The 14,068-nt window shown below is 46.5% G+C and overlaps 2 protein-coding genes across 2 annotated transcripts; one reads left to right on the forward strand and one right to left on the reverse strand.

Annotated features, from left to right (window-relative positions):
* Positions 1–668: 668 nt before the first annotated feature.
* srd5a1 (steroid-5-alpha-reductase, alpha polypeptide 1 (3-oxo-5 alpha-steroid delta 4-dehydrogenase alpha 1)) lies at positions 669–3,984 on the reverse strand. Its single transcript, XM_023828766.2, has 6 exons — positions 3,336–3,984; positions 2,976–3,142; positions 2,674–2,775; positions 2,106–2,256; positions 1,121–1,188; positions 669–912 (listed from the first exon to the last, which is right to left on the reverse strand). Exons 1-5 carry the CDS (start codon positions 3,644–3,646, stop codon positions 1,122–1,124), a joined length of 798 nt encoding a protein of 265 aa, XP_023684534.1. The 5' UTR covers positions 3,647–3,984; the 3' UTR covers positions 669–912; position 1,121.
* Positions 3,985–4,243: 259 nt separating this feature from the next.
* On the forward strand, positions 4,244–13,283 carry nsun2 (NOP2/Sun RNA methyltransferase 2). The gene is made up of 19 exons (XM_023828755.2): positions 4,244–4,498; positions 4,945–5,102; positions 5,467–5,571; positions 5,654–5,759; positions 6,365–6,436; positions 6,727–6,811; positions 7,075–7,267; positions 7,460–7,534; positions 8,723–8,853; positions 9,459–9,532; positions 9,764–9,894; positions 10,623–10,719; positions 10,890–11,044; positions 11,215–11,307; positions 11,501–11,636; positions 11,758–11,838; positions 11,969–12,107; positions 12,274–12,313; positions 12,480–13,283. Exons 1-19 carry the CDS (start codon positions 4,325–4,327, stop codon positions 12,796–12,798), a joined length of 2,364 nt encoding a protein of 787 aa, XP_023684523.2. The 5' UTR covers positions 4,244–4,324; the 3' UTR covers positions 12,799–13,283.
* The last annotated feature ends 785 nt before the right edge of the window (positions 13,284–14,068 follow it).

The following is a 14,068-nucleotide window of genomic DNA, read 5'->3' on the forward strand; positions in this document are numbered from 1 at the left end:
CAATCCTATACTCAGACAATCCTATAAGCAGACACACGTGCACCACCTTCAAGTCTCGCTATAATTTCTTTTTTAAGTTCTACAGCTACTCTCAATACACTACTATTTGGTTTGCTGCTATCACTGCTATCTTAGGGCCCACGATTACTGTATCCCTAAATGTTCTGTAGATAAAGCACACAAAAATTTACATCGAACACAGGAACACCGGTTTCGCACGTCGAACTCGGTCTAGAGGCATCTGCTTCGTGACACTTTCTGAACTTGCAACGACCCTCAGTTTGAGAATTGCGGCGCTATAATACAGTACAATTCTGTAGGCCTACATAAAATATAGCTTATTGTAGTTTCACTACTGCATCTCTTTTGTCTCGTCTTTGACAGTTTATGATAAACTTTGATGAGTATATATTCGTGATTTAGACAAAATTACTTTCTTTTTCCTGTCATGTTTTCTGCGCATGTAGCATGAGCCTCAGGTAGCTAGCCAGAAGCAGAAGGGTTACCACAAGGCAAAGTAGGCAAGTAAAGAAAAGAATTACCGTAATTTTTTCCCATGTTATGTATAAAAATACCGAAAATGAACACTGTAAGCAGACTACTTGACTACTATAGGCGATTTAAACGATACTTGTACAGGAAGGATTCTGTCCCAAGCTTTTTGATCTATAAAAGCGTTTTCTACTGTATTTTAAATATTGCTAGCGTTAAAATCGATTGGTGGTATTACCTTTGGTAACTGAAACTTTTTTTTTTTTTTCCAGTGTTTACATTTGACCTCTTTTTGTTTGGCGTTGTCTTCACTGAAGCCACAATGTATCCAAAGGATGGACACAGCATTTTTCTTTGATACAAGCTGCTCGAGTTACTCAGTCGGATCACGTCTCCTCCATGCCGCTTCCATGTTGCAGACTGGACGGGGCCGAGTCACATGACCCCACATGAGGTAGTATGTTTTTGAGGGGACAGTACATGAACACACAGTGGGGAAAATATTGACAGATTATTTGAAGTATTAACAGAATAATAATAATTTTTAAAAACGAAATAACAGACATGGTCAAGATTATGCTGATTAGAGATTTATATCACATTTATACACCCATATCTTACTTTATACCTCAGTACAAGAAAGGCACTAAAGCTTTTCTGCCTTTCGGGTAATCTTCAAATTTTTCCAAGTACCATCTGGAAAGAAGAGGAAACAGTCCATTAATCCTCACAGGGTCCACACACTTGTATACAGTTTAGATCAGGGTCCTTTAAATCTGGACCTCGATTCAAAAATCCAGGCCTTGTTTTCAGTTCTGCCAGGTAGTTAGTTTAATAATTACTGATTCTGATTGGTCAGAGGCTTCACACCTGACTGACAGGTAAAGGAAGTTTGGAAAACCAGCAGTGCTCGGACCTCGAGGACCGTGATTTGAATAACCCTGGTTTAGATAAACATCACCAAGTTTTCATGTTTTAACAGTGTTTTCAGAAATCAAATACATTGCTCATGGTAACTTCTGAAAGTGCATATTTACAAATGTATGCAAGTGGTAATAATGATGATTATTTTTCATTCATTTACTATATTGCTTTGTCCTGCTCAGGGTCGAAGGGGGTCTGGACCCTATCCTAGAAACAGTGGGCGCAAGTTGGGGAATAACCTAGTGCATCACAGGACACACGCACACATGCGCACACACGTCCACACACACGTGCACATACACCTAGGGATAATCTGGCAACTCCAGTTCACCTCAGCATGGTTTTGGGCTGTGGGCGAAAACGGAGAACCCACAAGGAAACCCCAGTTGTTCTATGACCTCCAGAGACATGGAGCCAAGCTGGGGCGTACCTGGAAATTCTGGGCCCTTTGATAAAGTCACCTTGGGTCCCCCCCACCAAATTTTACGTGTTCAAGGGCCCCTGTAAAGTATCCGTGCCCCTCCGACGTTCCTTCAGAGGTCTGAGTCAATGTGCCGCCTGATGATCATTATTAAGTCATTCAAATACATACAGTATTACGCAGAATCAGCAAGTAAGCCTGGAGCAGACAGCAACAGATACACCTTTTAGTTCTTGGCAGGTGAGTCACGCTGCTGGGTGAGTCTTACCTGTGATGGGCCGCGGCCCGGCTGGACAGCACCACAAGCGTGAAGACGGCGAACGACGCGCTGTGAACGGAGCAGCCGGCACAGGCAAACCCTGCCCACTCCACGATCTCGCCCAGGAAGTTGGCTCCCGACACATACTCAAAGAGGCCTCCTGCAGGACAGACGAACCTCGGTCACCCCCCCGTAATGGCCTCCGTGGGGCTGCAACATACAGGCTAGCGATGAGGTCACGCATAATTAAAGCTGCCCATCATTTTATGATTTTATCTCATATTTTATATTGGTATTGTACTACATTGTTTGGGATACGCTGCCTTGTTTCGTTGTTCTATGCTATGACAATAAAGATTTTTAACTAGACTTGACTTGCAATGTGCTCCAGGTCTTGAGAATAATTAAGACAAGGCCTTGGATGGTAATTAATACGTTGTTTAAAGTTCCTTTGGACCACCACTTCATGAGCACATCAGATGTTCGCAAGGGGACGGTGAAGGATACAGGGGATATTTAAAAAAAAATTATTTAAACAGCATCAGCTCGCATCAGGGTGTGAGTTTTCAGATGTTACCAGGTGGGATCTTGTAGCCTGTCTCCCCGGGTTTCCGGAGATTCCTGAGGATGTGATCCGAATGTAGGTTTATCAGAAACCCCACCAGCCACATTATGGATCCTGAAAATAGACGAAGTTCTTAACACAAAGTATGAACATATTAAATGGTCCAAACATCTAAATAAATTATGCTGTAAGTGTAACCTATTCTGCTATTACAGGGGTCTTGTGGGACTGTATGACTGAACACAACCATCCACATTCAGATGCTAATCAGGTGTTTTAATACGAAGCTCAGTGACTTGCACACACCTACGTACCTGAGACAAAGGCGGGGTGTGTAACCCAGCCTGCCGGGTAATCTGCATAGTGGCTCAGATATCTACCTTGGAGATACCCATTGTACACGCAGAAAACAAAGGCGAGTAGGAAGGATACGAAGGGGGTCCCTTTCCCCCCTCGAATTAAAAACGGGTAAATGAGACACCTGCGGAGTCAAGACAGCGTTACCCTGCACATCATTCCTGAGGGTCCTATTTTAAAAGAGAATTGTCAGTAGTAATTAAGTTACCTGCAACTATATGACTCCTTATAAAAAACAAAAAACCTTATTCTTATTGGTACTGCAACTTGAATACTTGATGAAAAATCATCAGCTTAACTTTTATGTTTATTCTCACCTTTGTAAGTAGTGGCAGAAGTACATGACAAGCAGCAAACGGTTGGGTAGACGGTCCAGTTTGGAGGCGGACGTGCCGAGCAACAGGAAGAGAGGGATCAGGAGCGCAGGCAGCTCCTGAACAAACCAAGCAAACTTAGCGCCCACGGGAAAGCCATACTTTCTGCTGGCGTACCTGCCGTAGGGTACGTCCTCGAAAAGCAGAGAGAAAAAAGTTACGGCCGCCATGAGAAGCATCGCATAGGACATCAGCTCGAGGAGGCGCATCTCCTCGGCTTCGGAGACGAGCAGACCGTGAAGCAGGTTCATCATAACACTAGCAGGCTGACTAGTGAAGTAAAGCAATTGCAAGTTCAGCTATGGACACAACGCACGGTGCATGTCAGTGATCAGATTTTATGAAGATGTAAAGAAGGCAGAGAGCCGCAATAAAAACCCAAAATTGCTGCAGTGTTCATTCAACAAGCATAAGTAAATAAATGCCGACAAATACGGACTTCCGACTCTCACCGAGACTCGGGACAAAACGGCCAACAAATCCCCGCAAGACCCCCCCCGTTAGCCAATCGAAATTTGTTGGTTTGTCATTTATTCAGGATTAGGCGTGGCAAGTATGATAATAAGCAGAAGTGTTAAAAATATCTGTGCAACCAAGATTTTAAAACACTAACGTGCAACACACATTACATAAAATTTTTTTATTTAGGTTAGGATAAAACAAATTATACCTGCGTTTTAGATGTCTACACAAATGCCTGATTGGACAAAAAAAATGGATAAAAACATCAGTGAACTGGTGAAAAGCTTTGCACGTTTTAAAAGCCATCAAAACGTTTAACTGTAAACGGTGTAATCGTCGTATGGACTTCTGGATTACAATTTGTTTCAGGCAGCACGATAGTAACCCCGAGGGCTTTGAGCGAAGGACCCAGTGGTGTGAGTGTTCTGCACATGAGTTGTGGCACCTCTGGCTTGTCGTGGTAACGGTGTATGAAACTGGTAGGGACACCAATATCCTTAGCTAGAGCACTGAACATAAAACGACGCAGTTTTTTTGGCCAGGCAGTGCTCTCTGCGGCAGAGATGGGGAGAAGAAATAGAAACCGACAGAAAAATCAACAGGACAGAGACGGGAAAAGTGGTGGAAAAGACAGAGACAGTGCTGTGAGTTTGCGGCGTGATGTTTTCAATCCACAAAAATTAGCCTGGCCATCCGATCAGTGCATTTCATCTCTGTAGAGGGTTCATTTTAACTATTTTTATAAATTAAAGACATATTCAATATTTGTTTGATTAAGCCTTGTACTTTTTCGGAAAGTAACATAACGAAATTGATAGCTAATTAATATAGTTAACATGCCCCCCTGTCTTTTTTAATTAAGCAGCTGCCTAACCGACCAGCGAATTAAAGTTATACCAGTTCTGTTACTATCATGATCCAGTTGAAAGTTACGTAATGTACATTAATCTGTCATTCAACAGTGAAGTCGAGTCGTCTTTTAAAGTACGGCTGCAGGATGGCTTCATGGCTTTGCAGTTTGGTCATCTAGTAGCATGGAAGTGCTCCTACACATACTGTCCTGAGATGAGTTTGTGTTGCCTGTGCTTAGGCTTGGGGTGCCGGCTACTCGGAGATAATCAAGGAAAACAAACTCTTTGAACACTACTACCAAGAGCAGAAGATCGTCCCCGAGGGAGAGTTTCAGCAGTTTATGGACACGATGCGGGAGCCCCTCCCAGCGACTATTAGAATAACAGGTTATAAAAGGTAAATTGTGAAGTTATATTATGATACGTTTTCCGTCTTTATGTTGGTGACAGGATATTAACCAAATATTATAGGTATTGTTTTTGTTTTTGTGGACATTGCTTGACTGTTAACACCCTGGAGCTGTTGGCTTTTTCTGTTGTGGTTTGCGTGTTTTACAAAAGTGAACTGACAGCACTCCAGCCCAACATTGATGCTCACTGATTTGTACACTCCTGCTTGTGCGAAACTTTCAGCGATTATCTCTAATATAGGGGTGCCTGATAGATGTTAGCTTTTTGTGTAGATGCTGGAGCAGATGATTTATGGTGTGCCTTTTATATCTAACACAAACCCTGTGTCTCTCTTCTTTTTTTTTTTTAAGCCATGCTAAGGAAATCCTCCATTGCTTAAAGGAGAAGTACTTCAAAGACATCCAGGACCTTGAGATCGATGGGCAGAGAATCGAAGCCCCTCAGCCTTTAAGCTGGTGAGAGCGCAAATGCAAGCCGTCTTAGCAGTGTAGGTGTTTGGGGACAGTGGCAGAGATGTGACCTCATTTTCTCATCCAGGTACCCGGATGAGCTGGCATGGCACACCAACATGAGCAGGAAGATCATCCGCAAGTCACCCCTTCTGGAAAAATTCCACCAGTTCCTGGTTAGCGAAACGGAATCGGTAAGTATCTAATAGGGGTGTAACAGTACACAAAAATCAAGGTTCAGTACGTTTTTGATACATTGGGGGTAAAAGAAACAAAACATAAATTGCTTCTTTTTTTCTTTATTAAACAGTGGTTTACTGAACAAAGTACGACACTTAAATGAAAAGTCTCTTTTAATACTGCTGCAACCTACTGATTAAAAATAAAAAATTTACTTAAAAGTAAGTCAAAATAAATTTTCTCACAAGTTAAGAAAAATAAATATCCATGAAGATGCACATTTAGAAAATTAACTGTACCTGATCTGTACTGTGTTCACTTTAGCAGATTTCAGCTTCATATTAGAACTGTGCAACACAAACATTGTCTCAGAAAAATACAAAGCATAACAAAATAAATATCTATTATGCTGCAGCATTTTTTTTAAATACCTGTGCTGTTACTGTATTCACATTAACATTAAGCCATTTACCTGTTTGATCAGTTTATAGATGCTTTAGCAAATCTCTGGAATACTCTTCAGAATTCGTATGTCAGACAGACAATGTTGATTTCTCGCACACTGAGCTGAAGACACACTTGTGCATGGTGATGAGTGATATTTAATGTCCTTCCCCAGGGAAATATCAGCCGGCAGGAAGCTGTCAGCATGATTCCCCCCCTGCTCCTGAAAATCGAGCCCCACCATAAGGTACCTCACTGCAGGTTGCATTCACGCAGCCGGTTGGTTTTTGGACTCTTTCTTTGTTGTGACCAAAATTAGAAAATCACGGGGGAGTAGCTTCTGATGCCTGGGCAGTAGCAGATTTTAGGATGCTTGGTGATTAGTTCCACGCTGGTAGCTGAAATGCCCCCCCCCCCCCCCCCAGAATCTGGGTAACCGCTGTGAACAGCAGTTGATTCTGGGACCCTGTCCGCTCATTAAGCCCTTGGACGATGCAGGGCGGACAGGCTAACGAGACGCCTTGTGATATCGCACAGATCCTGGACATGTGTGCCGCCCCAGGCTCTAAGACTGCTCAGCTCATCGAGATGCTGCACTCCGACATGAACGTCCCGTTTCCCGGTAATGCGGCCTGACATCGGTGTGCCTCTCTGTGGAAGTAGAAGGGGATAGTTCAGGTCCAGAGAATAAAAATCCAGACCAAGGTTTAGTTTCTACCAACCAGTTGAATATAAACAATCAGTCACAGAATACTCAACTGGTTGGTTGAAACAAAACCTTGGTCTGGATTTTTACTTTCTGGACCTGAACTACCCACCTCTGTGTAGAGGGTATCTACGTTTTGCATCTGCATCCGCTCATCACCGTGTCTCTTGGCCCCGCAGAGGGATTTGTCATTGCCAACGACGTGGACAACAAACGCTGTTACCTGCTGGTGCACCAGGCCAAGAGGCTGAACAGCCCCTGCGTCATGGTGATCAACCACGACGCCTCCAGCATCCCCCGTTTCCAGGTGGACAGCGACGGCAGGAAGGAAGTCTTGTTCTATGATCGGATCCTCTGCGACGTCCCGTGCAGGTGAACGGCCACCCCATTTGACCCGTGCTTGTCCTGGGAACGTGCTGGCTTTTGCTGGTCATCAGCTCTGCGGCTTGAGCCTGTAATCGGTGGACACTCTCCTCTTTCCGACTGACTACCCCACAGCTTTGGCCATGCTTATCCTGTGTATTATTATTTTTGTGAATATTAAATGTTTATTTTTGCCTGCAGTGGTGATGGAACGATGAGGAAGAATATTGACGTGTGGAAGAAGTGGACGACGAGCAACAGCCTGCAGCTGCATGGGTGAGCCGCGCCCAGGGAGGGTGGGGCATCTTTCCCTGGCCAATCAGGGCTGAGAGGTTGAGTCACATGTTCTCTGTGGTCTGGGAACTTGAGAATTCTGTTTTGTGTGCTGACATTATCCAGACCGATAGGTTGCTGTAAAAACACAACGCCAGCAAATAATTCGACTGAACAGTAATATCACTGACTGCTCACCCGTAGCTAAAAGAGCAACACGACTGCACACATTCATTTACCTTTTTAACATGGCGTTTGCAGTGTTACTTGCATAACCGTTTAATTAATTGCACACACACGAGCTGAGAGATAAATCAATTTTATCCATTTAAGTTTTTGCTTTAGAACGATGTGTAAAAATTAAAATTGCAATTTACGTTAAAATACATTTACTCTTGCAGCACGACAATAAGGGGTCTTGGTTATGTTCATTCATTAGCCAATCACATCACTTTGTCATAGCTGGGGGCGGAGTCCGGCATGGTTTGGACTGGCTTCTGCATAGTTGATTGTTGCCAAGTTTGGGCCCTCTGGCATACGTTTGTGACCGTTCGTGCTAATTCAAGTTTACCTGTTCAGTGCTCAGTGTGTGTGTTCATCATAATGTTCTTTTTGAGAAAGTATCAGTTTTGAAATCTAAATAGAAAATGTGCTTCGGTTCTTACAAAAATGTTACTGCTTCAAAGGCATTTTAAATAATTACTTTGAAAATGTATATAAGCCTAAGGAACCAGGAGAGATGCGGTTTTTTAATTGTTTCCTGTGCTGATTCCCATTTAGTTGCATCACTTACTAATAGAAAAAAAGCAAATAGGCTGTTTATTATTATTATTATTATTATTATTATTATTTATTAATAAATTTTTGATAAATGGTAATGTCAAACTGGAACTGTAGTGAAGATTTGTGAATTAACTCGGATTCTAATCTTGCGACTTGCGAACATCTCTGGCATTTGTACTGTTACAACAATCGATTGCTGCATGTATCGCTTTTAAAGGTGAATGCAGTTCACCAGTTGTGTGCATCCCTGGTTATTATGTAATATTTTACGATTCAAATACTGGGTTTCAAAGGTCCCCCACACGCACAGATGTGTGGTTTTCACACTGGAAGTACTTCCGATGGAAGCTGGGCCTGTCGACCTTTGGATTTAACAGAGATTTTTGACCATGTTTGTGTCCTGGGCAGCCTGCAGCTCAGGATAGCAGTCCGTGGCGTGGAGCAGCTGGCCGTCGGGGGCAGAATGGTGTACTCCACCTGCTCCCTCAACCCAATCGAGGATGAGGCTGTCATCGCCGCCCTGCTGGAGAAGAGCGAAGGTGCGGTTCTGACCTGGAGTACATAGTCATATCTGCTTAGACGACTTCCGGTGAAAATGTGTGAATCCAGTTTCTATTTCTGCCGTCAGGTTAATTTCTGGTTGATTCACACAAAATTCCTTCCAGTAACCAGTAACCTCTATAGTTTGTGCTGATGTGGACCCAGATCTTCATGTTCAGTGACGCAAACCGTCTAAATAGGAACCTGATCAGGTTAAAGTACATTTCCAGTTGTGAATGGCATGCAGCCATATGCAAGTGTCTGATCAACAGGAGATTTAGGGTTCAGTATTGGACCATGTCCCGCTCACACTGACGCAAAGCCTCCTGGAAGCTGGTAGAATGTTCTGGAAGTGGGATGATAACTGTCTGATTTTAGTGTCGCTCAGGCAAGGCCGCATTTGCAGTGCAGCTACCGGAATGGGGAATCCCACATGTCTGGCCCGTGGCGGCTCTTTGCTCTGGCTGCTGCTGTTCTCGTTTTGCTGGTGGTGTATCTGGGGTGTGTGGGGCCGTGCCGGCTTGGGGGGGGGGGGGGGTTGCAGGGCGCTGGAGATGCTCCCGGCGACCAGACTCTGAGTGCCTACTCTTGCTCCCCGTTTCAGGAGCCTTAGAGCTTGCAGATGCTTCTGCCGACCTTCTGGGCTTGAAGTGGATGCCTGGAATGACGTCATGGAAGGTGGTCCTCTTTGTTCCCTTACCACGTGTGTCTGTGTGTGGGTGCACTCCTCCGTCTCCTGTTCTCTCTCTCTCTCTCTCTCTCTCCCTCCCTCTTCCACCCCCACCATGTATCTCCCAAGCCTGCCCCCCACCCCCGGAGCGGAGCGTCACCATAACAAGCGATTACGTAACCCTGCGGGGCCAGCGGGAGGCCGTCATGGTAGCTGTGGCCCTCTCTCTGTCTCTGCAGCTGATGACTAAGACCGGGGAGTGGTACACCAGCTGGTCCGAGGTTCCGTCCAGCCGACACACGCAGATCCGGCCCACGATGTTCCCGCCCACAGACCCGGAGAAGCTCAAGGAGATGAAACTTGAGAGATGGTATTCCCTTTACCATGCTATGCTTGGGCTCATAGCTCATTTGCCCGATTCTGTTAGCACCTCTGGCAGTCTTTAATGTCAGGTTTCTTTGAAAAGGTTGAATCGTTACCATAAGCGGGTGAAGTATTTTGCTGAAGCTGAGCACCAGAGGGCGCTGTTGGTCAGTCATTCCACTGGAAACGTGACATCACAGCATATTTCCTCACCATGCAGGGACTGTTACACGTGGTGATGGTGTCACTATGTGTAATACAGTTATGCAAAGTGTGTGGGGTCCGTTGTCACGGCGACGTGTGACTGTACGGAGCGACGCGGATTCATCACGGCCTGGCAGCTTGAGGCGGGGTGGACGTGTGTAGATGTGTGCATTCAGACCCCTGTCCCAGCCCTGCTAAATTAATGCCTTAATATGGGAAATTGATGTCTTACAACAGGGAGAGAGACTGCTCATCTCTTTAAGGACGCAGTGCGTCTTTCTCTGGCCAATCAGGGCCGCGGGGCTGCATTGCACGTTTGGTGTGGTGATTAGGAGCCGGTGCTGGGCCTCTCCCTGCTTTAATGTCAGTGTTTCATTGCGTTGTGTATTTACACCTGCTGGCGAGGTGTATCGAATGTGATCGGCCCCAGCCCCCCCCCAATTGTACATTTATACCTGAGGCCCCCCCTTCAGTTCGTCCACAGTCCCATAGGTCAGGACTGTCAGAGCTGAGGCTTGTTCTGGTTTCCAGTATGAGGATCCTGCCGCACCATCAGGACACAGGTGGCTTCTTCGTGGCGGTGCTGGTGAAGAAGGCTCCGATGCCATGGAACCGCCAGTACCCCAAGGTACCCAAGCCCCCCCCACTCCCCCCCTACACACACACAGGCTCTGCCATCCAGGATGTTGTGATGCCCCCCCTCCGAGGTCCAGTAAGATGGTCTGATTACCCAGCGTGATTTTGGCTCCTTCTCATTGACAGAATTACTCACTGTCCCCCTCCCCCTGCGACCCTCAGATCCGCCACAAAGAGGCAGACGTGGCTCCCTCTGCCAACACACCCCCTGCAGACCCACCCCCGGCTGAGGAACTGGCCCCAGAGAGCCAACCCGCAGACCCGGAGCCCGAAGGGCGCCCCCTGGAGGTCGCGGTGAAGAAGGACGGAGTGTGTGGGTTAGTGGAGCTTTCCTGCATTCTTGTGGCAGAGTTGCAGGGGAAGGACACTGTGGTTCATTTCTATACGATTCATCAGATTTGTTTTTTTTTTCATAATTTTTTTTTTTTATATAAGCCGCGTTTCGATGGCCGTGAGCCAACTGACGAAAAACTCTTGCCATTGCCAGCCCCCCCCCTTCGAAGAAGATGAAGCTGTTTGGCTTTAAAGAAGACCCGTTCGTGTTCCTGTCTGAGGACGACCCGGTGTTTGCTCCCATCCAGTGAGTTGCCGCAGTGCATTATGGGTAGTCAGTGTGGGGGCCGGGTTGACAGGCTGGCTCTGTTGCTGCCTTGATTTAGTTCTGATGCTTCCGGTTAGCCTTGCCTGCATTCTGTCACCGTCACGGTGGGTGAATTCCCCCACACGTCGCCCGAAGGGCTCTCTTTGACACCTACGTACGCTCACCGATTCAGGGCCTTCTACAACCTGTCCCCCACGTTCCCGAAGCTCAACGTGCTCACCAGGACCCATGAGGGCAAGAAGAGGAACCTGTACATGGTCTCAAAAGAGCTACGAAATGTGCTGCTCAACAACAGTGAGAAGATGAAGGTGAGGGGGCCTGAAATCTCTACTGGTGGTGGGGAAGGCGTCAAGTGTTGCTCGGTGCGGGGGCGGTCGGACCGGTTCTGTCACATGAGTCTCAGGGTTTTTCTTCTTCTGCCCTCCCCAGGTGATTAACACGGGGGTGAAGGTGTGGTCCCGGAATAACGACGGTGAGGAGTTCGGCTGTGCCTTCCGGCTGGCCCAGGAGGTACGGAATACCAGTGCAGCTTCCTGTTTTTGGTGTCAGACTTCCTGTTTAACAATGTTGGACTCTCTGGTGATGTTATGAGTTTTACTGCTGAGGTGTGTTAAGGGACGGCCTGTCTGGTTACTCCCAGGGCATCTACACGCTGTTCCCGTACATTGGGGCGAGGGTGGTGGACATCAGTGTGGAGGACATCAAGGTCCTGCTGACCCAGGAGAACCCCTTCTTGAGCAAGCTGGAGAGCGAGGCTCAAGCTCAGGCCAAGAAGCTCAGTCAGTGCTGCACTGTTGGAGAAGTTTTTTAACGTGTTTATATTTTTAACATATTTGAAACTATGGCTTTTCGAGCCCATTTGTTAAATACTTCAGCCATTAAGGATTAATTGCAGGATTCTCTTGGTACCCAATGGGGCTGACTGTGACATTCTCTTCTCCATAGCCATGGGCAGCATCGTCCTGAGATATCAGCCTGATGCACAGTGAGTGTTGTGTCTCCGGAGTACAGCGTTGATGTTTCTTTTTCCCCCCTCTGCGAGGTGGCACCCCTACCATTTTGCTAAACGTTTAGAGGGTGATCATTTTATTTGTGTACTGCTCTAGCACATGTCCAAAGCTAAGCTAACGTGTGCCTCCCCCCCCCCACAGAAATCCTGGGGTCCCGCAGTGTCCCATCGAACTGTGTGGCTGGCGGGGCAAAGCCTCCATCCGCGCCTTCGTGCCCAAAAATGAGCGGTTTCACTATCTGCGCATGGTGGGCGTGGAGATGTTCCTGGGCAAGCAGGGCAAGGGGGCCAGGGGCAGTGGCGAGGCAGGGGAGAGCCCCACCCCTCCTGCCGAGGAGGCGAGGAAGGTGAAAGCGGAGGAGGAGGGCGAGGCCAAGGTGGACGAAGTCTCGGATGGGGAGAATGGCGACCCCCATGATGACGGGCAATCCGGAGACACGGAGGCAGCCATGCAATCCTGAGAGGGGTGGGGCTTCAGAGGGGGTGTGGCATGAGCCATAAGCAGCCAATCAGAGAGACTTATGGGGAAGTTAGCCTTTTATATCAGGTGAGCTGGTACATGCTGTCACAAGGTCCAACAGGCAGAACCAGCTCCTTGCAGAAATGTGTTTTAATTTCAGTTAAGCTGTCAGTCCCCTTCACTGAAGGCATTTTAGTTTCTAAACACTCTGCTTGTTAGTGGCCTTCCTTGCTTCGTTATGTGAGGCTTAAAGGGGCAGCCCCCCCTGGAGGAGGGCATACCAACCGGCCCCCATTTGCTCTCCCTCAGGCTTTAGGGAGGCACCCTTTAAATGGTTTTTATTTTTTGTCATTGCTTTGCAGTATTTGTAATTCAAACCTTTTTTAAATGTCAAAATTTGAGGCAAAATTTATTAATTTACTGAGCTGTGTACAAATGGTTCTAGTTAAAAACATTACCAATAAATATTAAGTTTAATTTCCCATAGTGCTGTTTTGAATGCATTGTTTGCTTATCACGTTTCTGCTTTGGAACACTTGACATTAAAAACATTAAAGCTTATGTGCAATTTTAATAAAGGGGAGCTGAATTCTGTATGGTCTCAGAGACACGCTTTGCGTTTAAGCCAGTCAGGCGGATCACTGGTGAGGGTGCGGGTGAGTCTCCGAAGCGAGCCTGCAGCTGTGAGAGCGTTTCAATTAGAGCCTTGCTGAAACCTGATTTACTTGTGATAAGAGCTTCATTATTAGAGCAGGAGTTCCCAAACCACATGCTCAGCATGTTAAGATCGCTGGGGCTGAGCCTCTGACACGGCCTCCCTCACATGCCGAGGTGGAGTTCATGGAGAACGGCCCGATCGACAAAAACACGTCCGGTCCGCGGCATTTCTGAGGGCGAAAACACAAGGTCTGAACCAACAGGAATTAGAAAAATAGTCCAGACTCCATAAGGAATGTTCCAGCACCTTATTGAATTCATGCCCCTAAGAATGTGTACAGTAGGCAGTAATGGGTCCTACTCTGTACCAGGCATAGCAACTAGGAGTAATGAAAGTGTTAATGATTTTACTTTATTCCCCTTTATTCCTGTCTTTTTCCCTGTATTCCTGTCTTTAATCCCTGTAGGCAAACCCCATGCGGAGGGTTGGCAAACACACTTTGATTTGTAATGAAACCACTGTGAGGTTTGACTCTATCGGCTACCCTCTCTAACCAAATGTCCAGCCGTGAGCCGTTTGATTAAGCTGGCTTTTATTTAACAAATACACAAGG

The sequence above is a fragment of the Paramormyrops kingsleyae genome, chromosome 23, assembly GCF_048594095.1.
Source record: "Paramormyrops kingsleyae isolate MSU_618 chromosome 23, PKINGS_0.4, whole genome shotgun sequence".
Classification (NCBI taxonomy): Eukaryota; Metazoa; Chordata; class Actinopteri; order Osteoglossiformes; family Mormyridae; genus Paramormyrops; species Paramormyrops kingsleyae.

Coding starts and splice junctions, on each gene's coding strand:
- srd5a1 (XM_023828766.2), bottom strand. CDS start 3,646: ATGATGAACCTGCTTCACGGTCTGCTCGTCTCCGAAGCCGAGGAGATG. Junction 2,776..2,975: donor ACACCCCGCCTTTGTCTCAG/GTACGTAGGTGT, acceptor GTCTATTTTCAG/GATCCATAATGTGGCTGGTG. Junction 1,189..2,105: donor CGGGCCGCGGCCCATCACAG/GTAAGACTCACC, acceptor TCTTCTTTCCAG/ATGGTACTTGGAAAAATTTG.
- nsun2 (XM_023828755.2), top strand. CDS start 4,325: ATGAAACTGGTAGGGACACCAATATCCTTAGCTAGAGCACTGAACATA. Junction 9,533..9,763: donor CTGGAATGACGTCATGGAAG/GTGGTCCTCTTT, acceptor CTGTCTCTGCAG/CTGATGACTAAGACCGGGGA. Junction 12,314..12,479: donor AGATATCAGCCTGATGCACA/GTGAGTGTTGTG, acceptor CCCCCCCCACAG/AAATCCTGGGGTCCCGCAGT.